At 39.4% G+C, this 22,336-nt stretch overlaps 1 protein-coding gene across 2 annotated transcripts; it reads left to right on the forward strand.

The window, feature by feature from the left end:
* Nucleotides 1–639: 639 nt before the first annotated feature.
* Nucleotides 640–22,218, forward strand: qser1 (glutamine and serine rich 1). 2 transcript variants are annotated; one of them, XM_060877518.1, is made up of 13 exons: nt 640–944; nt 7,323–7,426; nt 7,536–7,697; nt 7,971–11,465; nt 11,558–11,844; nt 12,692–12,808; nt 13,465–13,598; nt 14,568–14,785; nt 16,402–16,539; nt 18,687–18,784; nt 20,041–20,187; nt 20,358–20,453; nt 20,796–22,218. In XM_060877518.1, exons 1-13 carry the CDS (start codon nt 826–828, stop codon nt 20,934–20,936), a joined length of 5,256 nt encoding a protein of 1,751 aa, XP_060733501.1. In that variant the 5' UTR covers nt 640–825; the 3' UTR covers nt 20,937–22,218. The 2 variants fall into 2 exon arrangements, with proteins under 2 accessions (XP_060733501.1, XP_060733502.1); XM_060877519.1 differs by having other exon boundaries at nt 14,643–14,785.
* The last annotated feature ends 118 nt before the right edge of the window (nt 22,219–22,336 follow it).

Consider the following 22,336-nt stretch of genomic DNA (forward strand, 5'->3'; position numbering starts at 1 on the left):
CTTTGTTTTCTGTATAACAACACAATAACAAAAAAAAATCAACTTTATGCATGATATTCATGATTCGAATATTTCCATTAAAAATAAAATGACCATGTTATTTCTTAGAATTATTATTATTACATTACACATTATTTCGACATCGGCGATTATGATGAACAGAAGAAACGAACAAAATCGGACAAGCAATTAAAAATATCCACAATCATAAGAGGATACTTGAAGATAGTTTTTTTTTTAGTTTTTTTATCTTATTAATAATTGTACTGTAGTCATACATACATGCATCGATTTACTAGTACAGTTTGTTCCAGTTTGCGTAAAATGTTCTAGTGTTTTATAATGCTTTTTATTTATTCATATTGATCATAAAATGACATTAATATATTTTATTTCACTTGTAATTTATACAAAACCCAAATACAAACCCATCACTCAGTGCTTTTGTTATAGAATTTGTATTTCAGCTACAGTATTATTTTGACCTAAATGACAGTCGTGATTTTATAAAGATATTTGCACGTTTTTGTAAAGAATATCCTGGATATTATTTTAATATTAATATTATTCAATTGAAAAAAAAAAAGTACAAAAAAACTTCCAGCTCGAGTCGGAAGTGGTCGCTGGGAAACGAGCCAAGATGGTGAGCAGCAGCAGCAGCAGCAGCACATCTGAGTGTGTTTGTGTTTTATTTTGATCACTTTATTACACTCTGGTCATCACACAGCTTTGCCATCTCACATGCAAATCCTTCACCGCGGATCTCCACCGAATCCGACGCATTTCGTGTTAATATGTGAACGCGTTGTGGTTATTTATGTGTGAATGTTACACAACACAGCCCTTAGCGGGAGCATGGACGGACGCTACGCGGGCTCGGGCTTCACAGAGCGGCGGGCCGCATCAGGCGAGACCGCGGATTGGGCCTACAGCAACCCGAGCAGGTAGGACAAGACGCAGGGAGCGAATAGGACAGAGACGGGGAAAGCTCATTAGGAAAGGCCGGTGTAGGAAAGGCCTGATTCTAGTACACATCTCACTCTACGTTTTAGACTTGTGCACATTTTTAAGTGTGTTTTTTTTTTTTAATACGAAACAACTTTTCAAAGTCGTTTCTTGCTAAAAAAAAAAAAAAATAGTTTTCACACCGATTTGTTTTTTTTTTATTTATGGCAAAGCGACTGGATTGTTTTGTGTTTATTTTCTGATAGAAGATTTAAAAGACATCATCGGTGTCATAACTATATAAAATAAGTATAAACCCGGACTGCACTGTTTGTGTAGTAATCGCTATAGATTTAGCTTCATGCTGTTACTTTAGCTATTAGCTGCAAAATGTAAATAATCGTCCATGAGCCACGTGTCTGCAACTTGTCTGGTATTGTTATTGGTTTAGTTCAGTATCGACTCAACCACAGACCTTAACACAGTCACGTGTGATCTGTTACTGCACAAAGAGTGTGTGAGATAAAGGTACAGTAGTCAATATTAACTTAGTTATCTAGACTAGTGGTTAAGGTGTTGGACTGCAGACCAGAAGGCCATGGGTTCGAATCCCACGTCCACCAAAACCTGCCACTGTTGGACCCCTGAGCAAGAAAGACCCTATAAATTATATATCAGTCTGGATAAAGGTGTGTGCTAAATTTTAAATGTTTAAATGACTTTATAATGATTGTAATATAATGTATAAGGAATCTTAGCATTTTAACAGTCAGTATGTTTCCCCAAACAGAGGACAAAGGTGTTTGTTTTATTGTCTTTATAATGAGTGTAATATAATGTCTTAATGAAAGTTTTTCTGGCTTTAAAAAAAAGATCAGAATCCTGCATTCAGGTCCAGAACGTTTGTTTATATTTAGGTTCATTTCATAGACACGCCCCCAAGTGGCACTTTACGTTTTTGTTTCGTTATCAAGTAATCGATTACAGTTGCATTGTTTATGTTTGGATTTGTGAATAGGCTTTCACCAAACCGAATGTCCGAGTGCGCTTGAAAGTGATGTTGTGACGGTAACTCTGGTTAGTGTGTCATCGCTTTGTTTGTGGTGACTTGTGAGTTGTAATTTGCGAGGTTCGGTAAGGTCATTTCGCACTTTGGGTCGAACTCCAAACGGTCGTGCAAATTTTTAGACAGAAATTGCAGAGTAGTTTCGTTGGACAATAGTGAGCAGTGTTAGCATTTAGACTGACAATGTTATAGATTTTATAGATTTAACCAAGTTTTTCTGTCTCTGTTTATTAATTGTTGAAAATCCAATAGTGCGCTGAGAAGATTGCCCCAAGTTGGCGAGTTGAAATTCAAGTTGAAGGGGCGTTTTTGATGGTTTTTACCTGGTTGTAGGTGCAGACTTACAATTTGCAAGTTCACCTTGAATGCAGCATAGTACTAGTTGAACCACCGTTAGGCTCACTGAAAAAATCATTTGAATCATATTCAACTCCACGCATTTAACTGTTAGAGACATTTTTATTACCCCCCTAAACTAATGCACCTTTAAACAACGTAGCCAGACGACTGAACGGTTTGGTGTAATATATTGTGTATGTCCACTGTTTGGGGATCCAAAGATGGATTTTTCAGGTGTTCACATAGATCTGAGAATCCCCTTAGTATAACTGTATGTTATATAAGACATAAAGATGAGTATAAATTTGCTGCCCCTGACTAAAATCACACATTGTTAAAGAATTCTTTGCCCCTAGAACATGAACATAAGTAGAGTCCAGTTCAGTGCCATTGCAACCAAAGATACCCAATGTTCTGCATCTATAAGCAGCCAATAGAAGGGCTGAATAAGACTGAATAGGATGACCTTACAAGTTACATTAGTTCATTGTAAAGAAAAAAATCCTTATTATTTTGAGTTTACTTTGCAGAATGTTTCTGTTTTACCCGAGCCCATTTACTTATCGTATTTATGTCACAGGTCTATTGTTAAAGGTGTGGTGCACAATGTTTGAAAGCCAATGTTGACATTTGAAATCACCTAAACAAACACGCCCCTAACCCAAATGGGCGTCACCCCTGTTTTGATAGCTCCGCCCCACACATACATACGTAAGCCAGGCAACTGTTATGGCGGGACCTGCTGGGGCAGCTGGCCGAGGGGATATTTTTATCAATAAATGAACTCAATGAGTAATACTATGGTAATACAAATGTGTTTTTGTAGTACTGTGTGTTGTACCGTGAAAGGTTTAGCTCCGTTTCACGCGGAAGACGACGTTCAACACCTAGAACCCGAGGCAGAGGTAACGGCAGGTATCCGCCATGTTAATGTTTCAATCGCTTTCTGCTAATGTCAGACATGTGCACTGAACACTCTCAGCCGCATATTGACAAGACACACCTCTTTCTGCTCACTGGCTACACGTTTGTTTTGTTAGTCGGCCCGACTCAGTTTTCTGAAGCATTTCTCAAACATCGTGCACCCCACCTTTAAAGGATCTTCTTCATATAAACTGTTATTTATAACTGTACACATTATTGCACAATCTGTTATAGAATTAGGCCAAGATTTTAACAGGAACCAGTAAACAAGTAATGATCTTAAATGGGTGCTGTAATCTCACAATCTAAAACCAGCTTAACTGTGAAGATCTCATCAGCAGGATCAGCTGGGGAGTATTGCAAAACCTTGGTCCTGTTCAATTGACAAATGCTGTAGAAATCAGCTACTTGTATTTGTTTAGAGTCCTATTTATGAACCATCTTGAGCAACGGGATCACTGATGTCCCAATACCTTTATAATGGATCAGTTTAGTGTGGCAGTTACGAATGTTACAAAAGGACAGATCCCTCAGTATTTCTGAATAAAGAGAGGGAGTAAATTTTCAAATAGTTACATTTTGTACATACTGAGCTGTTCTCTTTTGTTTGCACAAAATGGTAAATGAAACCTTAGGATTTGGTGCAAACGGACCCATGAGCCGAAAGCAAAATGACTCCTCTCCTGAACACTTCCTGCGGTTCAATATGAGTGTTTATTGAATCCACAAAATCCCCATTTGAGTTTGAATATGCCAATTCTGGGTCAAATCCAGCCCACACACACTTAGACACAGCAGGGCTAAATCTGAACCTTTTAAACATTCTTTCTCATGCACAATTAAATTTACCCTCTTATGACCTACAGTACACATTACTGGAGCTAGTACTCAGAGCACGAGATACAGTTATCTGTTCCATTTAGCTTCACTTATTCACAAGTGTTTTCCAGAAACAAACATTTTTGGTGGCGTGATGCGGCCTAACGTGAAACCTTACGCTTAGTCAGTGTTACCTTAGCTGAGTTTATTACTTTTCTGTAAATGTGCACCCTAAAGTGTTCTGATCCCATGACAATTACATTTACATCTACATATAAACAACATTTACATTTATTAAAGAATGACACATTGCGATTTTTATCCATTTTTATCCACTCCTTTCATAAGTGTAAATGCCTCCTTACGGAACAATTCACTATATCAACTATTATTAGTTTTTCATTTTGAATCATTTTATTAGGCTTCGATTATGTGGATATAATAATTAACAATCCAAACCCTATAACTGTTGGTGGTGATAATGTTTAATACCCCTTTTCCACCAAAAGAACCGGGTGCTGGTTCAGAGCTAGTGCTGGTGCTGGTTCAAAGTTGGTTCTACTGGCGAACATTCTAAGAACCAGTTTGCCTTTCCATCGGCTAGAGAGCCTTCACAGAGCTGAGTCTGATGTCACACAATGGCAGATGTTGCTTTACTGTTAATGCTCATGGCTTTGTGAACCTACATTGGCATCCAAACGCGGCAAATCCAACGTGTACGTGCAGCTCCATGTAATTTGTATAAACGGAGGTTGTAATGGAGAAAGTACATAACATTATTTTAATCATTAACACAGAAAAAGTTAGCCTTAGCATGTAGCTACTTACTATCATGTGTGCTGATATTTGATCATATTGCGGTAAAGAAAAAGTGTATTAAACATTGGTATACATACAGTAAGGTACATTATCAAATGTGCTAACAGTAGCCCCGCCCACAGCTCCTGACACAAGCGGTTCTTAAGTCTAGACCAGCAACGTTTTGGTGCTACTTAAGAACCACTTTTCCTGGTTAAGAGCCGGTGCTTTAGCTGTCGAAAAAGAAAGAAGTAGTTCTAAATTAGGCTCTGGCTCCGAACCAGCACTCAAACTGCCTCGGTGGAAAAGGGGCATAATAGATTTATGGAAGTAGTGTCAGCATTTTTAACAGTCAGTATGTTTCCCCAACAGAAGACAGAGGTGTTTGTGCTTTCCAGTCTATTTGGAAAGAAAAAACAAACCAACAATAAATTATATATATAAATAATTTTTTTGTCTTATTAATTGTTTTTATTGCTTTATGTAAATGTTCGTACACAGCATTCAATGTAAATGGAGAATTCCAGCAATTTGGCTATGACATTTCAATTTGTATTGACTTGCAAAGTGTATCTTTGCCTGCAAAAATCCTGAACTGAACCAGTTTTTTATATAACTTTTGAGGGGAATACAGACAAATATGCAAAAGTAAGATAGGTTGAATTTTAAATATATTTTTCTTAGTAATATCCTTGAGAACTGTAATGAAAATTTAAATAATGATGAAAAGTAAGAAATAACAACTGGTCCCTGTTCTGAAATATATGTAGTGAATTATAGCTGGTTAAAATGTGCTGCTTTGTGTGAAAGGTCCTTTAATATTTTAGAATTTCCCCAACTCCTGAGCTCACATATATACATTTTGACATAAGCATAAATTTCAGTACAACTGTAATCAATTCCTTTAGCCAGCAATCGTGTTGTAAAAGGATCTATTGTAGCTGCAGTCTGATGCTATTTTTTTATAATCTTACTGATGAACCTATCAAGATTTGTATTTAGGAATCGGATCGACATGAACTAAAATGTTGAGGAAACCAAGAGGGATGGTACTGTATGGTGATTTTAAGGGCTTTTAAGATTTTAAGGCGACATTTTTCATTAAAAATGCCAAGTGCTTTTGGATGTGATCATAACGGATTTGCCAACAGATGATGATTGTGATTATAGAGTATTAGATAATTGATCCAAGGTTCTCCATCTTTGCAGTCACCATACAGATGAGTTACAGATGAGTTTATGGGATTTGTCTTGACTGCACCTTGGTTCTCTGTACCAGAAAGATTCTTGATGTTGTAATCATAAAACATTACTTCTTGAACATTCTCACTAACAACAAAGTTGTCAGTAGACAGTAGACGTTGTTATGCTTTTAATTTCTCTCTTATAAATGCTCAAAGTTTCTATGTAAGTGTATATGTCTGGTCATTGATAGGCTAGACCACTGCTTAAAGTAATTTCTCCACTGATGGGTCACCAAAGCATATTTAGTTTAGTTGCAATTAGTTGGCTAATGTCAATCTTATTCTTAAATAACCTTCTTGATAAATTATGGCCAAGTAAAGTCCAGTTGCTAGGCTAAACACAGGTCGTTTTGCAGGCAGGTTAAGTCTGCATTTTATTCTTTTTACGAAAACCGAAAGGGGTATATACATCTATAGCAGTTCTCATATGTAGTGAAGAAATCCTGGATAAAGCAAGGTGGATATTTCCCCCACATCACTGTTATTTCTGTAGCACACAGCACCTATGTTTGATGTAAATGGTCTAATATTTTACAGATTGTTTAATAGAGATTTCAGGTTTCAACGGTTGCTGACGGATGAAGTTCATGGCAATTTTGGGATAGGATTATCAGAATAATGTGAATAGTGTTTGTCTATTAGGAAAGAAGGCAGCTGTCCACTTTTAATCCTTTCCTGCCACGGGGGGGTGGTTCGGTGCCTTGCTCAAGGACACTTCAGTCGTGGTGTTGCCGGCCCGGGACTCGAACCCTAAACCTTATGGTTAGGTTAGGTGTCAAACTCTCTAACCATTAGGCCACGACTTCCCCCCAAATGTGTAAATGTGTGTTGTGTCTGATGCGAAACCCACTTAAGTCTGGCATCTGGATAAAAATTGGACAAATATATTACCATAATTCTCCTGAAGTTTCACATCACAGAAGCTTACGGAATGTTGGCTTGGCTGCTGTAAGGTTTTCAGTTCGGCTCAGTACCATGGATTGCCCAGTATAATGTAAAGTGCTCTGTATAATTATAATAAAAAATTGGTGAAATCAGTGCATTCCTACTTGCATTTACAATCTATTGACATAATGTTTATCCTATATTTACATTCAGGATCATATCATTGTTGATATACCAATGTTTGAATTTCCACTTTGAATGCATTGCCTTAACTATATGTTGTGCAACTGTGATGCCGTTAGCTCCAGTTACGGTGCGACTCACATAGAGACGGACCTTCCCCAACGGCAATCCTACACCTCAAGTCATACACTCACTACCTACACCACCTCTCAACACCCCACAGGTGAGGATATTAAGGGAACTGTCTCAAACATGAAACAATAATAAATTTAGCTTGTGCAAGCCTTTCTGTGAAAGTGTAATTTTATTATATGCCATTCCTTTTCTGGTAGGTGTGTCTGGTGTCTTTGATACTGGTGTGCACACCACAGGAAGCAGCAGTGCTGAATCATCAGTCGTGAATTTCATCTCTCCCATTGAATCCCGAGGCCATCAGGCTGGACCTGGAGCCACAACTCTACTTCCCCAGTTCAGGACTTCACCATGGCAGACTGGTAAAAGAACCGTTTCTGATATATATTTGACAGTAAATGTATCCACTGAAAGAATGTGCAAGTGAATAGTGATAAATACCTTTTTCACAAGTCTGTTTCTTTAATTGAGGTGGTGAGATCTATTGTCTCATGCAAACTGTTGAACAGTTAGTACGGGTTACCAGGCATCTTTGTCATTTGCGTGTGTGCCATCATTTTGAAATAGCTTTATGTGACAAGGTTCATATGTAGCTGAATAGCTTGTTCCATTTTCTTTTACGGTTCCCTCTGTAGGCACAAATTCTTCCACAGAGCTCTTTCTTACTGGAGCTCTCCCTGCTTCTGGAACGTTTCCTACCCTATCAGCTCTTTCTTCCTACCAGCATTCCAGCACCTTTCCCACTCGGAGTTTTGCCACCACATCACCATTATCTGTACAACACACTACGTTTAGCTCTTCAAATGGCTTGCTTTCCAATAATGAGAGTCTACTTCAGATCAAACCTTCTCATACCACTGTGCCAACAGCTTTTGCCTTTGACCGCCTGGGCGGTGCTTCCCTCGGTTCTAGCCTTCCAATACAGTCATCTACATATCGTTCAGCCCAGGAGTCTGCGCCACATCTCCTCCAGCCACAGTTCAGCCTTCTACCCTCTCCCTTAAGTAACTCGCAGCAGATTATGCCACCTTATGGAGCCCCAGTTTTCTCCAGTTCCATCGAACGAGCACTTCAGCGTGAATGTAGTGTCATCAAGCACCATCAGCGGCCTTCTAACACCCAGCCAGTCCAGCAGCAGCTGTCTGTCAGTGTGCAACACTCTTTGCAAGATTACCTACCTGACAATGCTGATGTCTCTTTCCAGGATCCTTCTCGTCATACACCGGTTTCCAACAGCCCTAACGGAATTCCCAATCAGTCCATTAATAGCACTGTTCAGCAAAAGACTCCCACAGTGCAGCTGCAGCAAACACAGACACATTCCTCATCTTTGCCCTCTTCAGGGTTTTCCTCCACGTGTGGAATGAAAGCCAAGGATGAGTCAAACAAAACAGCAGATGATCGTGGTGAGGACTCCGAGTTGCATGATCAGGAAGCCTCATCACCCATGCAACAGCATAGGTATGCTTCCACAGCCCAGAATCAGAGTTCTGTGATTGCTAGCCAGTCACAGCTGTACACGTCAGCACAGCTTTCCAGTTTGATGTCTGTTAGCCCTTCACAGACACACATTACATCTCAAAGTCTCATGAGCAACCTCAGTGAACCACAAGCCTTCTCTCCCAATCAGCCAGAGAAACTACCTTCTATATACAAAACATTGCCATTGTTGGCTACACATTCAGAAAATCAGACATCGGTTAGCCACTCTCTTATGTATGCTTCTGGCCAAAAGCACATAATGTCTTCAGCGTCAAACAGAGAGGAGTATGATGAGCAGGCACAAAGACTTTGCATGGGCAGTGCTTCTCACAATTATTCTTCCAGTCACTCTCAGAATTTGTCCACTGTCAGTTATTATGCCCAGGTACCAGAATCTGTTAGTCCCTCTCAGAGTTATGCATCAGGTCAGTCTCTCACACCTAGTCCTCCTTTCACTTCCTCCTATGGCCACAGCTTACCATCCAGTAATTCCAACCAAGATTACACCCTAATGCAGCCTTCTCCAAGCAAGTCAGATGGCATGCTGCTGCATCAGACTCAGAAATACTTGCTGTCTGACCAGTCATCATCCTCCACACCCACTTATACACAAGCCATCCAGATCAACCTGTCCTCGGTAGAACAAAACCCAGGCTATGACAAAAAGAAGGAAGAGGAGAGTTTGTTCCTTACATCCAAAGAAAACTGTGGAGAGCTTTCTATTCATGATATGCAGCGATTACAGCAGGCTTCAATAAGTAGTTCTATCCAGAGTTCTGTCAGTAACAGTGTTGTTGGGGTACAGAGCAATGTAGTATATGTTGTTTCAAAATTGGAAGACAGACAAGCACATAGTGTGATCCGAAGCAACTCTCGATCCGAAGATCAGTTAATAGGTCTTGCACCAACGTCATCCACAAAGGATGAGCGAATGAGTACTTTAATTGGGCAGTTGGTAAGCCCTGCCCATTCTTATGTAACCTCTGGCACAAAAAACAACTCTTTATTAGTGCAGTCCTCCCATGTAGCCTTGAGCACTGACCAACTAAAAGAACACCCTGTGCTTCTCAAAGTTCCTACTGCTCAACAAGTGGACCAGCAAACTCAGAGTAACCACAGAGATCAGAGGCAGTTGTCAAAGGAACAGGCACAGTTTGTTCAACTACCCAGTGCCCAAGTCCTTCTGGAGCCCTCACAGATGATCCTTGTTCAAAAACCTTTGCTCCAGACATTGTCAAATCAGTCTAAGCCAGTCCAAATGCAGCCTATTTCAGTTCAGTTCCTGCAAATGAATAATGAAATCCTGAATTCTACAGTCAGTACGGTTGAGATCCCACAGATAACCCACCAAGCTGTGGAGTCCATGAAGCAACAGCTGGTCCAAAAAGACATTTTCAACAGTGTAACAAATCAGCACGATTCTAAGCAGCACTTTACCTTAAGTTCCATCTGCTTCCCTGATTCCATGCTAATGACAGATGAGAGGAACATTCTGTCCAACGTGGATGACATACTAGCTGCCACAGCAGCTGCCTGTGGAGTCACACCTCAGGACTTTAAAACCTCGTCTTCTGAAGTGGACTTGGCATCGATATCCAGTCCTTCAGACTCTAAGTGCCGCTACGAAGTTAATAACAAGCACGAAGCTAATAATTTCTCTTCACAGCATTTGATCTCAAGCACGCAGACCATTACATCATCTGTAAATGGTGTACAGTTGACAACAGACATTCACAAAGAAGCTGAAGGACACCAATCATTCACACCACCAAACTCTCACACACAACAAAATAACTCTCAGCATGAAATATCTGAGAAGGTGACAAATAATCACAAGAAAAACGAAGTATCACCCAAGGGCCTTACTAGCAATGGTTCATATGTAAATTCTAATGGAGGTACTATGAACACATTTTCCAACAACCACACTGATTTTCACCTTACCTCACAGGAATATAATCCCACTGGGTTCGAAAAAACAGACATATCAAAAAATAAGATTCAACCTAAAGTAACGAAGAGTGTTAAAATGGAGGAAACGTTTGCAGAATGCTCCTCTGATAGTCTTTCTAAAAAGCGAGTCAGGTCAAAAGGTTCTTCCAAGCAAGCTATCGAAGATGCAAATGGTCAGCCGAAACCTCAAAAAAGAAGTGGCCAAGTAAAGCGACAGAACTCCAAAGGAAGTGAGACAAGTTCATCCTCAACCTCTGAGGGCTGTATTGATGGCTACCAGCAACAGGAAAGAATACGGCAAAAAATAAAAGAGGTCGAAGAGAAACAGCCAGAAGTTAAAACTGGGTTCATTGGATCTTTCCTGGACTTTCTTAAATCTGGGCCTAAACAACAATTCTCCTCACCACCCATACGGCCACCCAACCGCGCAAGAAAGTCTTCAGTTCCCAAAAGACCTTTTAACCAATTGTCAATGCCCCCTACACCCATACCCTCATCAACTTCAATGGTTTCACCAGATATCAACACTGTTAGCTCTTCTAAGAGACTGGACGAGGACCTTCAGAAGAATTTGGAGACACTCCCATCTTTCTCCTCAGATGAGGATGAATCAGTTGGTAAAAACCAAGACCTTCAAAAGAGCATCAGTTCTGCACTCTCCTCTCTAGACGAGCCTTTAGACAAGCAACAGTCAGGTGTGTATTCACTTTTAATGGTTTTAAGTTTCATGTTTTTTGAATCTCTTGTTTTACACTATGATTATATAAATATGGTGTCCTGTCTCTAGTCAGCAAAGGTTCAGGTGAAAGCACAAGTCAAGAGCAGTCTGCGAATACAAAGCTAGTCAGCACACAGTCTGAAGATACAAAGCTTAAGGAGCAGCAAAACCCTGGTCTTGAAGTGCCAGTGGAGGATCTGGTGAAGAACATACCTCTTGGCCAACTTGCGGTATCCCTAAACACAGTAGCTATTGAAGGCCTCACTGATGAGGAACTGTCAGACAGTGGCGAGGAGGGCATGTACCGTGAACGTGACGAGTTTGTGGTGAAAAACGAGGACATAGAAAGCTTGCAGGTATGCAACTCTCTTAAAATGAATGTCTTTGTCATATATGTGTGTGTCACATTTGAATAGGAAAATGGATATCTACAACATGTCACTCTACAGTAGGCTTAGAATGATACAGTGCTACTTGTTTCAGTTTAGACCTTCTTTTTATGATTACTAGAATCTTTTCAAAGATTATTCTCATTCTATACAATGATCATACTGTATTTTGTACATTTTAACTCTATTTTATTTCCCTCTCTATACTTGCATTCAGATACACTATTTGGACAAATGTTTTAGACACCTGACTATCACACCCATATGTGTTTGTTAAACATCCCATTCTGTGGAATCCCATTTTGGACCTTGGCTGTACTATAGGCCTTTTTGTTCATTTAGCAACAAGTGTATGTCGGGTGAGGAGGTCTGAGGTGCACTTAGTGATTCACTTGCGTTTGAGGTCAGGTCTCTGTGCAGGTCGACTGAGTTGTTCCACTCCAACCTTGACAGACCACGAACCTTACGTGAACCTTCATGAACCTTACTTTGTTCACTGTCATGCTAGATAACTTTTGTGCTCCTTAGATCCAGTGAAAGCAAATTGTAATGTTACACCATACAAGGACATTCTATACAACTGTGTGTTTCCAATGTTGTGCCAACAGTTGAAGGAAGGCGTCCACAAGCATTTGGCCATCTAGTGTCTCCATGGTGTGTGTGTGTGTGTGTGTGTGTATAAAAAGAAAAAAATTGTCAAGCTTAGCCTACACACAGATACTCCGTATCACATGTAGCATTATTAATGCTTTACTTTTGATTTTTCATTAGTTTTTATGTGTCGTGGGGTCTGTTTGTGTTTTATTGTATGTAGGTCACCCTGAAGGCAGGAGTAGAACCTCCAGCCATTTGGAAGGTACAAAAGGCCTTGCTGCAGAAATTCATACCCGAGCTAAGAGATGGAAAACGAGTGTTTTCAGCTACCAACAGTGTGAGTGAATCAGTACTGATCTCAGATAGCACATCAGTGTTTATTTTTACCTAGCATATAAGGAGTTTTTTTTATTTCCTTACAAATCATTTCCTTTTTTGTTTGCTACACATTTTAAGCAGCAACGATTAATTTATAACTGTTCAAATATCAAGCTCATTAGACAGATATACAGTTATAGGAATTTATGCCACAAAACTTTATTTCTTAAATCCCTTTGGCCAGAAGATGCTCTGACAGAAGTGCCAGATCAAGGCATATCACAGGATTATGGAAAAAAAATGATTGGAAAATCATATAACAAATTTAAAATGCGTAACTACTGATATGCTTGATATGATGAGATGTTTATTTAATATTAAAGGAAGAAATACTATTAAGTTAGTTACCACAATGTAAAGTCTTCAGGATGTATTGTATTCACTTAAGTCAACTGAGCAGTCAGTTAGTTTTATATTTGTAGTATCAATAACTACCACAATAGTTTAGATAGATAGTAGGGTTAATTCTAAAACTGATTTATTAGTAGTTGGATCTGCTAATCATTTTGGCCCAATTTAACTGGGCAGTTATTCATATTGTGATAATGTGCTTGATGTGATTGAACGTGTCATAACATGTACATTCTGGATTTTATTATGTCCCTTGTTGTGCAGTATCTGGGTTACTTTGGAGATGCTAAGACCATGTATCGGAGAGTATACGTTAAGTTTCTGGACACTGTGAACAAGCGGGAGTATGTGCGAGTCTGCAACAGAAAACCAAGGTGCAAGCCCATGCATTCCATGAGGTACTGTTGCCTTTCATTTTTTTATTTTAACTTGCTTGTTCTTGCCTGCACACACCTATATGTCATGAGCCAGAGCAGAATCAAAGCAGGTTTCTCCCCCCAGCCATGTTGCATGCACTGGAATTCTCCATACTCTCACACACACCAGCAACAACGTTCTCAATGCAGCACATTCCCTTCTCATATATCAGGCTTGACAAAAAGCAGACAGATAGGCAGACAGACAGATAGGCAGACAGACAGATAGGCAGACAGACAGATAGATAGATAGACAGACAGACAGACAGACTTATAGATGACAGGCAGACATATAGACAGACATATAGATAGACAGACAGACAGACATACAGTATAGATAGACAGACAGACAGACATATAGATAGACAGGCAGACAGCTATCTAGGCAGACAGATAGACAGGCAGACAGACAGATAGATAGACAAGCTGACAGACAGATAACTAGGCAGACAGCTAGACAGGCAGACAGCTAGACAGGCAGACAGCTAGATAGATAGATAGATAGGCAGACAGGCAGGCAGACAGATAGATAGACAAGCAGACAGACAGACACCTAGGCAGTCAGACACCTAGGCAGTCAGACAGCTAGATGGGCAGACAGCTAGATAGGCAGACGGACAGACAGACATAGGCAGGCAGGCAGGCAGATAGATAGACAAGCAGACAGACAGACACCTAGGCAGTCAGACACCTAGGCAGTCAGACACCTAGGCAGTCAGACACCTAGGCAGACAGACAGATAGATAGATAGATAGATAGATAGACAGATAGGCGGACATACAGATAGGCGGACAGACAGATAGACAGACAGGTGGACAGACTGACAGGCAGACAGATAGATAGGCAGACAGATAGATAGATAGATAGATAGATAGATAGATAGATAGATATTCTAAATCCAAGTAGTTGGATCTGCTAATCAGTTTGTATTTTCATATCTATTTTGCATAGAGGCTCTCAGAAAGCTCTGCTTGTCCAGAGAGCTGCAGCATCAGCCATTTCTGACTCCTCTGTTCTGAAATCCAGCACAAAACAAAGCCTGTCCAAACCCAGGCCAAAGCAGCCAAAAGCCAAGGCTGAACCACCACCGAAAAAGAGGAAAAAATGGAAGGAAGAGTTCACAGAATCTGCACAGTTGGCTTCTTCAGAAGCTGTAGGTGAAGATGATGGTGAGTAATTCTGCTGGAGAAAGAACCTGAAACCTGTCCAATTTATTTCAACCATCAGACTAGCTTTCTGGCTTTAATGAAATGATTTACATGAAGGTAATTAATTTTATATTAATACACTTGTTTTTATATATTACTGTTTCTATGGTAACAGCTCATAATCTAGGGCATATAAAACTTATTTTTGTGGTGAAGATTTCTGTAAGCAACCATTTAATAAATGTTTACAGAAGGAGTGTCCAGTATCAGCTCTTTGTAAAAGTCCAGTTTCCCAACTCTTTGGGTTTCCCCAAGTCTTTGGTACAGATGCGTTTCTGCTTTCCAGTTTCTTGGTTACAAAAATGTCCTTTTGTCTTATTAACTTCATGAAAGTGTACAAATATGTTTGGCGCATGATTGACTGTTATAAGATCGATAGGCGAATGTTTCAGTAATCAAAATTATTGTGGTTACAGTACCTTCAAGGTTGCTGATTTATGTGTATTTATATTTTTTTTTTAACTCATTGATGTTTCAAACAAATTCAGTCAGTTGATGCATGTGTTGACTTTTTTCAGCATGTGTTGAATTTCCGGACTATTAAGCGCACCTGAATATAAGCCCCAACCACTGAATTTTAAAAAAATTATTATTTTGAACATAAATAAGCCGCACATGTCTATAAGCCGCAGGTGCTTTAACTTTACACAGGCTTTAGCGAAACACAGCTTGTAACAAAAATAAATAGGCTTTAACGAAACACGGCTTGTAACAAAAAATAAAGAATTAGTAAACAGTAGCCTACCAAGAAAGTCATCGGTCACTATCTTCCTCTTCCTGTGCACTGAAACCACTTAAGTCATCTCCTTCGGTGTCGGAGTTAAAGGTAGGGTCTCCGATGTTTAAGAAATGCTTCAGAAAACTGAGTAGGACCCGTGTTAATATAGGATCAGCTTTCCAGCGCTGGAGAGAACTGAAAGAGCGGGAAGTTGGCGCAGATTCACAGATTGGAGTTTCTCGAGTCAATAACTCCTGAGCTAAACGCTGTTACTACACAAAAATAACACCTCTTTTCTATCGTAGTAATGTAGAGAGGCAGCTACAACCATGTTTTGCTAGTAACAGGGTTTAGCTCAGGAGTTATTGACTCTGGAAACTCCAATCTGTTAATAAGCGGCTAACTTCCCGTGCTTTGAACCTTGCGGCTTATAGTCTGGAAAATACGGTACTTAATATTTATTAATGCTGATGATTATCATTTGTCATGTTCACTAACGCATAAAATAACGTAAAGACTCGGCTTAAAAATATTACAGATGGGACAGATGGCTTCATACAAATGAAGCCCTGCTCGTAGTCTGTCTCAGTAACCTGAGGTAAAGGGATTTTATTGGTGTATTGATTACAGGATGTTGCTTTACATCTGGAATATTCCCAAGTTGCTGGAAATGCACATTTCTTTTTTCCAACCTATTGGAATGTTTTTGAAAGTTTTTTTTTTCTCTGGAAATAATACCATATTTGTTTGTCATACTGTTCTCTCGTACTGTGCACAGCAGAGGTGTAACTCGCTGCAAAGTCTTATAGTGCACCCTTTTCTGTGTTTAAGTGTCCTTCTGTGTCCTCTCTAATCTCAGAATTTATACCGCCAGTCCCGTTTACTTCTCGCTTCCTCAACACCAGGACAATGAAGGAGACCTTCAAGAGTTTTGTGGAGCTGCTGATCAGCGTTGCTCTGGACGCAGACGTCATGATCACATTGGAGAGAGAGAACGGTAAGGACATCAGGAGCACACAATTTGACTTAGTGACCGATTTTATATCAGTTTATAAATAAATAAATTCCTATATAGTCCGTAGACCTTGATATCAATCCAGTTCACTCTCACTCACTCATTTTCTACCGCTTATCCGAACTACCTCGGGTCACGGGGAGCCTGTGCCTATCTCAGGCGTCATCGGGCATCAAGACAGGATACACCCTGGACGGAGTGCCAACCCATCGCAGGGCACACACACACACTCTCATTCACTCACGCAATCACACACTACGGACAATTTTCCAGAGATGCCAATCAACCTACCATGCATGTCTTTGGACCGGGGGAGGAAACCGGAGTACCCGGAGGAAACCCCCAAGGCACGGGGAGAACATGCAAACTCCACACACAAGGCGGAGGCGGGAATCGAACCCCAAACCCTGGAGGTGTGAGGCAAACGTGCTAACCACTACGCCACCATGCCCCCCTTTCACTCCAGTTCAGAAGGATTATATTGTAAAAAGCTTTGTTCTGCAAAAGGCACATTAGCACAAAGTGGGACGGAAGCAGTGGAACGTTTAAAAATAGACTATTGTGTACTTTTACAGATGTTCTTATCTCCTGCTTCACCCTGAATTTTAATCACAGTGCCATTATAAATATTCCCTTCAGCATTTTCATGCCATGGCTATTATGTTAATATTGCAGTTCAACCATGAGGGGTGCTGACAGATTTCAGAGGTGCCATGATTTATCGATCTGTTGATTCATTGTCAACGATTTCAGCTTATGCTGCAGTCCAACCAATCCACAATAACAATATTGTGCAAGCTGAATATTAACCATTCCTGAAATAACCATGCCTTTTAAATATCTGAAACTGTGATATAACTATCTGATAGTAGCTATAAACTAAGACTATTTACTGTCATACTGTGCAGATCTGTTTCACAGATAGTCTCTTGCTATTTGGGGTCAATATTAAGCAAAATAATGGTCGAAAACACATTCTGTGATACTGTGAGAGTTGATCTGATAATTGAGAAAGGGATGATTAACATGCTAGGCGTGTTGTCCTTTAAGTGGGGTCTCTTGTTTGAGAAATGCTTCAGAAAACAGCCAACAAACTAAACAAATACAAAACAAACGTGTAGCCAATGAGCAGAAAGGGGTGTGTCTTGTCAATATGGGCGGAGAGAGTGTTCAGTGCGCATGTGTGACATTAGCAAAAAGCGGGTTTAACATTGACTTGGAGGGTAAAAACAAATAAAGAAAGCGAAGAAAGACTTACGATAAGACAAGAAGTAGGACCCGTGTTAATATAGGACCAGCTTTAGAGATGGAGAGAACTGAAGGAGCGAGACGATGGCCGCATATTCACAGATTGGAGTTTCCCGAGTCAATAACTCCTGAGCTAAACGCTGTTACTACACAAATAACAGCTCTTTTCTATCGTAGTAATGTAGAGACGCAGCTACAACCACGTTTTGCTAGTAACAGCGTTTAGCTCAGGAGTTATTGACTCGGGAAACTCCAATCTGTTAATATGCGACCAACTTTACTTAAGACGCCAAGGCGCTTTTTTCCTTCTCGATAGGTGAGTAACGTTGGTTTTGCTTTGATTCACAGAACTAATATATGCCGTCCTTTGCATGATTATGCTTGTGTGTCATTTTTGCTTGTTTGTTTATCTGCAATCGTATTGTTCTTCCCTTCAGCTATGATAAAGACACATTTCTTTCCATTAGTTGCCTGGGTTACGTATGTATGTGTGGGCGGAGCTATCAATACAGGGGTGGGACCCATTTGGGTTAGGGGCGTGTTTGTTTTGGTGATTTTATATGTCAACATTGGCTTTCAAACAACAGAGACCCTAACTTTAACACAGAACGACCCACAATTTCAATTAGGAACGTTTACTTTTTTGGAAATTTCTTTCATTTTTTTTTTTTTCAGATCATTTTAAACCAGGGTTAAGTGAAGCCACGGTAACCGAAAGAGCAAATACATATTACATAAGTAATGCATTAAACCTGCTTACATAAGGAAAAAGCAAGAAACATGTCACATATCGTTCACATCACAGTTTGACATCGAGTGCATAGGTGTGTTTACAGATAGTGAGAGTTTTCATGTGTCTGTATTGTTGTTTGAACTTTCAGATGAACTTCTGCTGCCTCATATGAAGAAAGTAGACGGTATGATCACAGACAACAGAAGGAGGCTGCTGCCCAAACTGCGAGTGGGTCAGGTGTTTAAAGTGAGCAAACCTTCAACTTCCACAGACACCTGACTTACTTTAAGCGCTCCTTAATGTACATCAAGAGTAACTTCCTGTTGATCTGCTTTGCACTGCGGTTAGTGCAGTTTATTTTAGTGAAGACATCGAGTACATGCAAAAATAGAGCAGACAATATGCAACATATCATATTGTTCAGCACAATTCAATCTTGATTTCATTGATCTGTGTATCAGACAATACATTCAGTAGTGTGTATGATAAGGTAGGTAATTCATCATTAAATACTGCTTATATTATTTGAGCTGTATCATTCAACTCAATAAAGCACGAACATCAATAGCTTCTCAATGTTGGCGAGTATGCATTACTGTATTAGCTGGGGAAAACAGTAATGGCTAAGATCCAGAACAAGCAGCAACTGGAAAATGTCTTCACATATTTAAGTTCTGGTGTAACAGTTTGGCTTCTCTGTTAGTTGCAAGATTGTTGGATCGAACCGTTACACTGTGCCAGATTCACCAAGACGAGTTACAAACGCTGGCGTTAATACCAAATCAGGTTGGGTTAAAATTCACTTGAGAAGTTCATACCTGTTGATTTATGAAATTTGGTACGCTGGAGAAAACGGACATCAATTTGGGAAATAAGACACATCTCTTGAGTCACACCAGTGAAATCTTGACCAGAGATCTCATGTTTCATTAGCCATGTTTCATTTTATGTACAGCATTTGTCTCCTTCTTCATATGCATCTAAGAGCATCATCTGAACAGATGACACACACACTGTATTATTGTAAAGTTTCAGTTTACGGTTTTGTTGATGGTTCTGATCAAAAAATATCTTAAAGCTCATATTCCGGCAGTGCTTATTTTTGCTGGTTAGGAAATGCATAATATAAAGACATCATTGTATTGTATTGTATTATAATTTAGTTTTGGGTATCATTCCACCCCTGTTCACTATATTTGTGCTAAACGATTAAATGCAGTCTGCAGAAGCAGCATAATGACAGAAGGACGGCATCTTAATTCAGACTCATTTGAAAAAGGATCGCATTTCCTTAATGGAGGAAGCAATTACATAATAATGTTTACAGGATACAAGAGAACATTAACAGGCATAACACAACTACACAACTGTGGTGGCCCATTCTTGTGATCAGGAATTGGAATATATTTTAATTAAAGCTCTCCATTTGTGTTTGTTTTTTGCGTTTGTTTTGTCATCCGTTGCTACGCCTGACCGACTCTGTCTTTTTCCGTCCCCTTCAGAACGCTTTAGACATCTTTCCTGAGTTGTCAGTGGTGACTGAGCTGAAAACAGACGGAGAGACTCCCACTTTTAAAGTCAGACTGAGTGGGAAGGCGTATAACAGGAAGACCATGAAACCAGCCAAATCTCCTATTAAACTTCCCTTGGTGAGTTGCACAATGAATCAGTCTAGTGATGTGTTCACTGAGCTTAGCGAATGGATGGTTTGTAGTATTTGCTTTTAACCACTAGGTGGACTTGTTTTTATTATTATTTAGCATTACGTCTCTCTCTCTGTCTCTCTCTCTCTCTCTCTCTGTCTCTCTCTGTCTCTCAGGAGTACACAGTGGAGCAGCAGAAAACACATTGGTTTTCTCTCTATCATTCGCTGCAGCACTACAAGTACCACACATATCTGATGTGTATGGATGAGGTGAGATCATGTGGGGATTTTTTTTCGGATGTCGGATTCAAAAGGTCATGCTATTATGTTGTTAGTTATATACCCAGGGTTTTTATAGATTCCCAACAGCAAACACATACATTTCTATAAACCCCTGCATATCAACTCCAATCACTTAACACACATAGTTTTTGGCTCTGGAGAAAACATCATAACTGTTCATGTGACAGAGTAATGAATGTCAGTATGTAGGTATATTGTAGGAAATAAAACATGTATATGCATTTTGGTGGTGTTACTCCTTCAGTGAAAGTTTCCATGTTGTTCCTCTGATGTATGTGTGTGAACTCTTGTGGGTTTTTTGTGTATCAGATTACACTGTTGCGCTCACGTGGCATGGATGTGGGACAGGAGGAGACTGTTCAGACCTGCATAGGAAACCGAGCGTGGGTGGAGGGACTCTTTGACCGTTTCGGAGAGCTTCTCACACAGGTCCAGCAGGCCTGCCTTTAACCAGACAGTAGAGCAGTAGAACATCAAGTGGATGCAGTTCATAGGTCCTTTTTAAAGCACTAACTGACAAGATGGAGATAGTAAAGCAGCAGAAGATGAAGAAGCACCAGAAACCTGAGAATCATGTCTAAAGCCTGAGAAGATGATTATTCATGAGGAGAGACACTAAAAGCTAGAGAAACATCCCGAAATAGGAAAACTGTAAACTATGTAAAGACATGAAAAGATCTAGAAAATGGAGATCCTCAAAGGATGAAATAACACTGAGAGGACGAGGAACCATGTGTATAAACGTTAGAATATGGAACATTCGAATGAGAAGCATTAAACAAGAACATTTCACACCATTTGAAAATGAAAAGAAAAAATGTGAAAAAATGCCAGACCACAATGAGAGTACTATAAGATTATTGAGAATGGTGAAACGATTATGAAGCAGATAAGAAGATTTAATAGAAATATTATACAAAAAAAATACAGCAGCTGATTGTCTGTCTGTTCTTGGAACCACCGATACAAGGGATTTTAGTCAGGTTTTTTTTTTTATGATTTGTTTTTGTGTTTTTTTGTTTTTGTGGTTTTTTTAAATCACATTTTAAGCTTTTTATTATTATCTAATCAGCCAGACTGAACAAACATGACAAGTCTTGGTTATGAATGTGTGGAACAGGTCGATTTACCTTGAGATTTAGCAACACTAATTTTAAATAAGAACAACATTTTGAGATTGGAGAAAGAGGGTTTGCTAACGGTTGTATAAATATATAAATACATAGATATATATGTAAAAAATTTTCTATATGATATTGTACATTTTGTAAAAAGAGCTCTTTGGATGGATTTGACTCTTTTTAAACTCCTTTAATATGACAAAGGTTATAAAGATGGAGTTGGTGCAATTCTTATACTTCTTTTGTGATGATGTAATAAACAGCATTGGAACTATTTTCTTGCAGGAACTATATTTGATAGTCTCTCAAAACCCTTTATCTTAAACATAAATGTATTTTTTCCACAAAGGAAATATTACTTTCCTGATCGACTTTGCGGTACACTCTGTTTTATATATATAAAAAAAAAAGCTTCCCAGTGTGTTTCTATGGCAAATTTCTATCCTTGAATTAAGTGTATCTTAAGATCACTTCTTTACTGTAGAAAATTACATTTGCTGCAGTTTTGCACAGATTTGATGCTTTGGCTTTTCAAGTGTAGCTGTGATACAACCTTCGAGGATTTTTTTTTTTTGATATGCGAAAAAATAAATTTCCTACCATTGAATCAACTGAGTCTGAGTTTCATTTAATGTTGCGGCTAAGGTTTCGGATCCGTTTACATTCGTGCCACGTTCGTGTTATACGGCCGTACAATTTACCTCAAAGGAACAATTTAACAAAACAATT

Source organism: Tachysurus vachellii, chromosome 9 (assembly GCF_030014155.1).
Source record: "Tachysurus vachellii isolate PV-2020 chromosome 9, HZAU_Pvac_v1, whole genome shotgun sequence".
In the NCBI taxonomy this organism is placed as follows: Eukaryota; Metazoa; Chordata; class Actinopteri; order Siluriformes; family Bagridae; genus Tachysurus; species Tachysurus vachellii.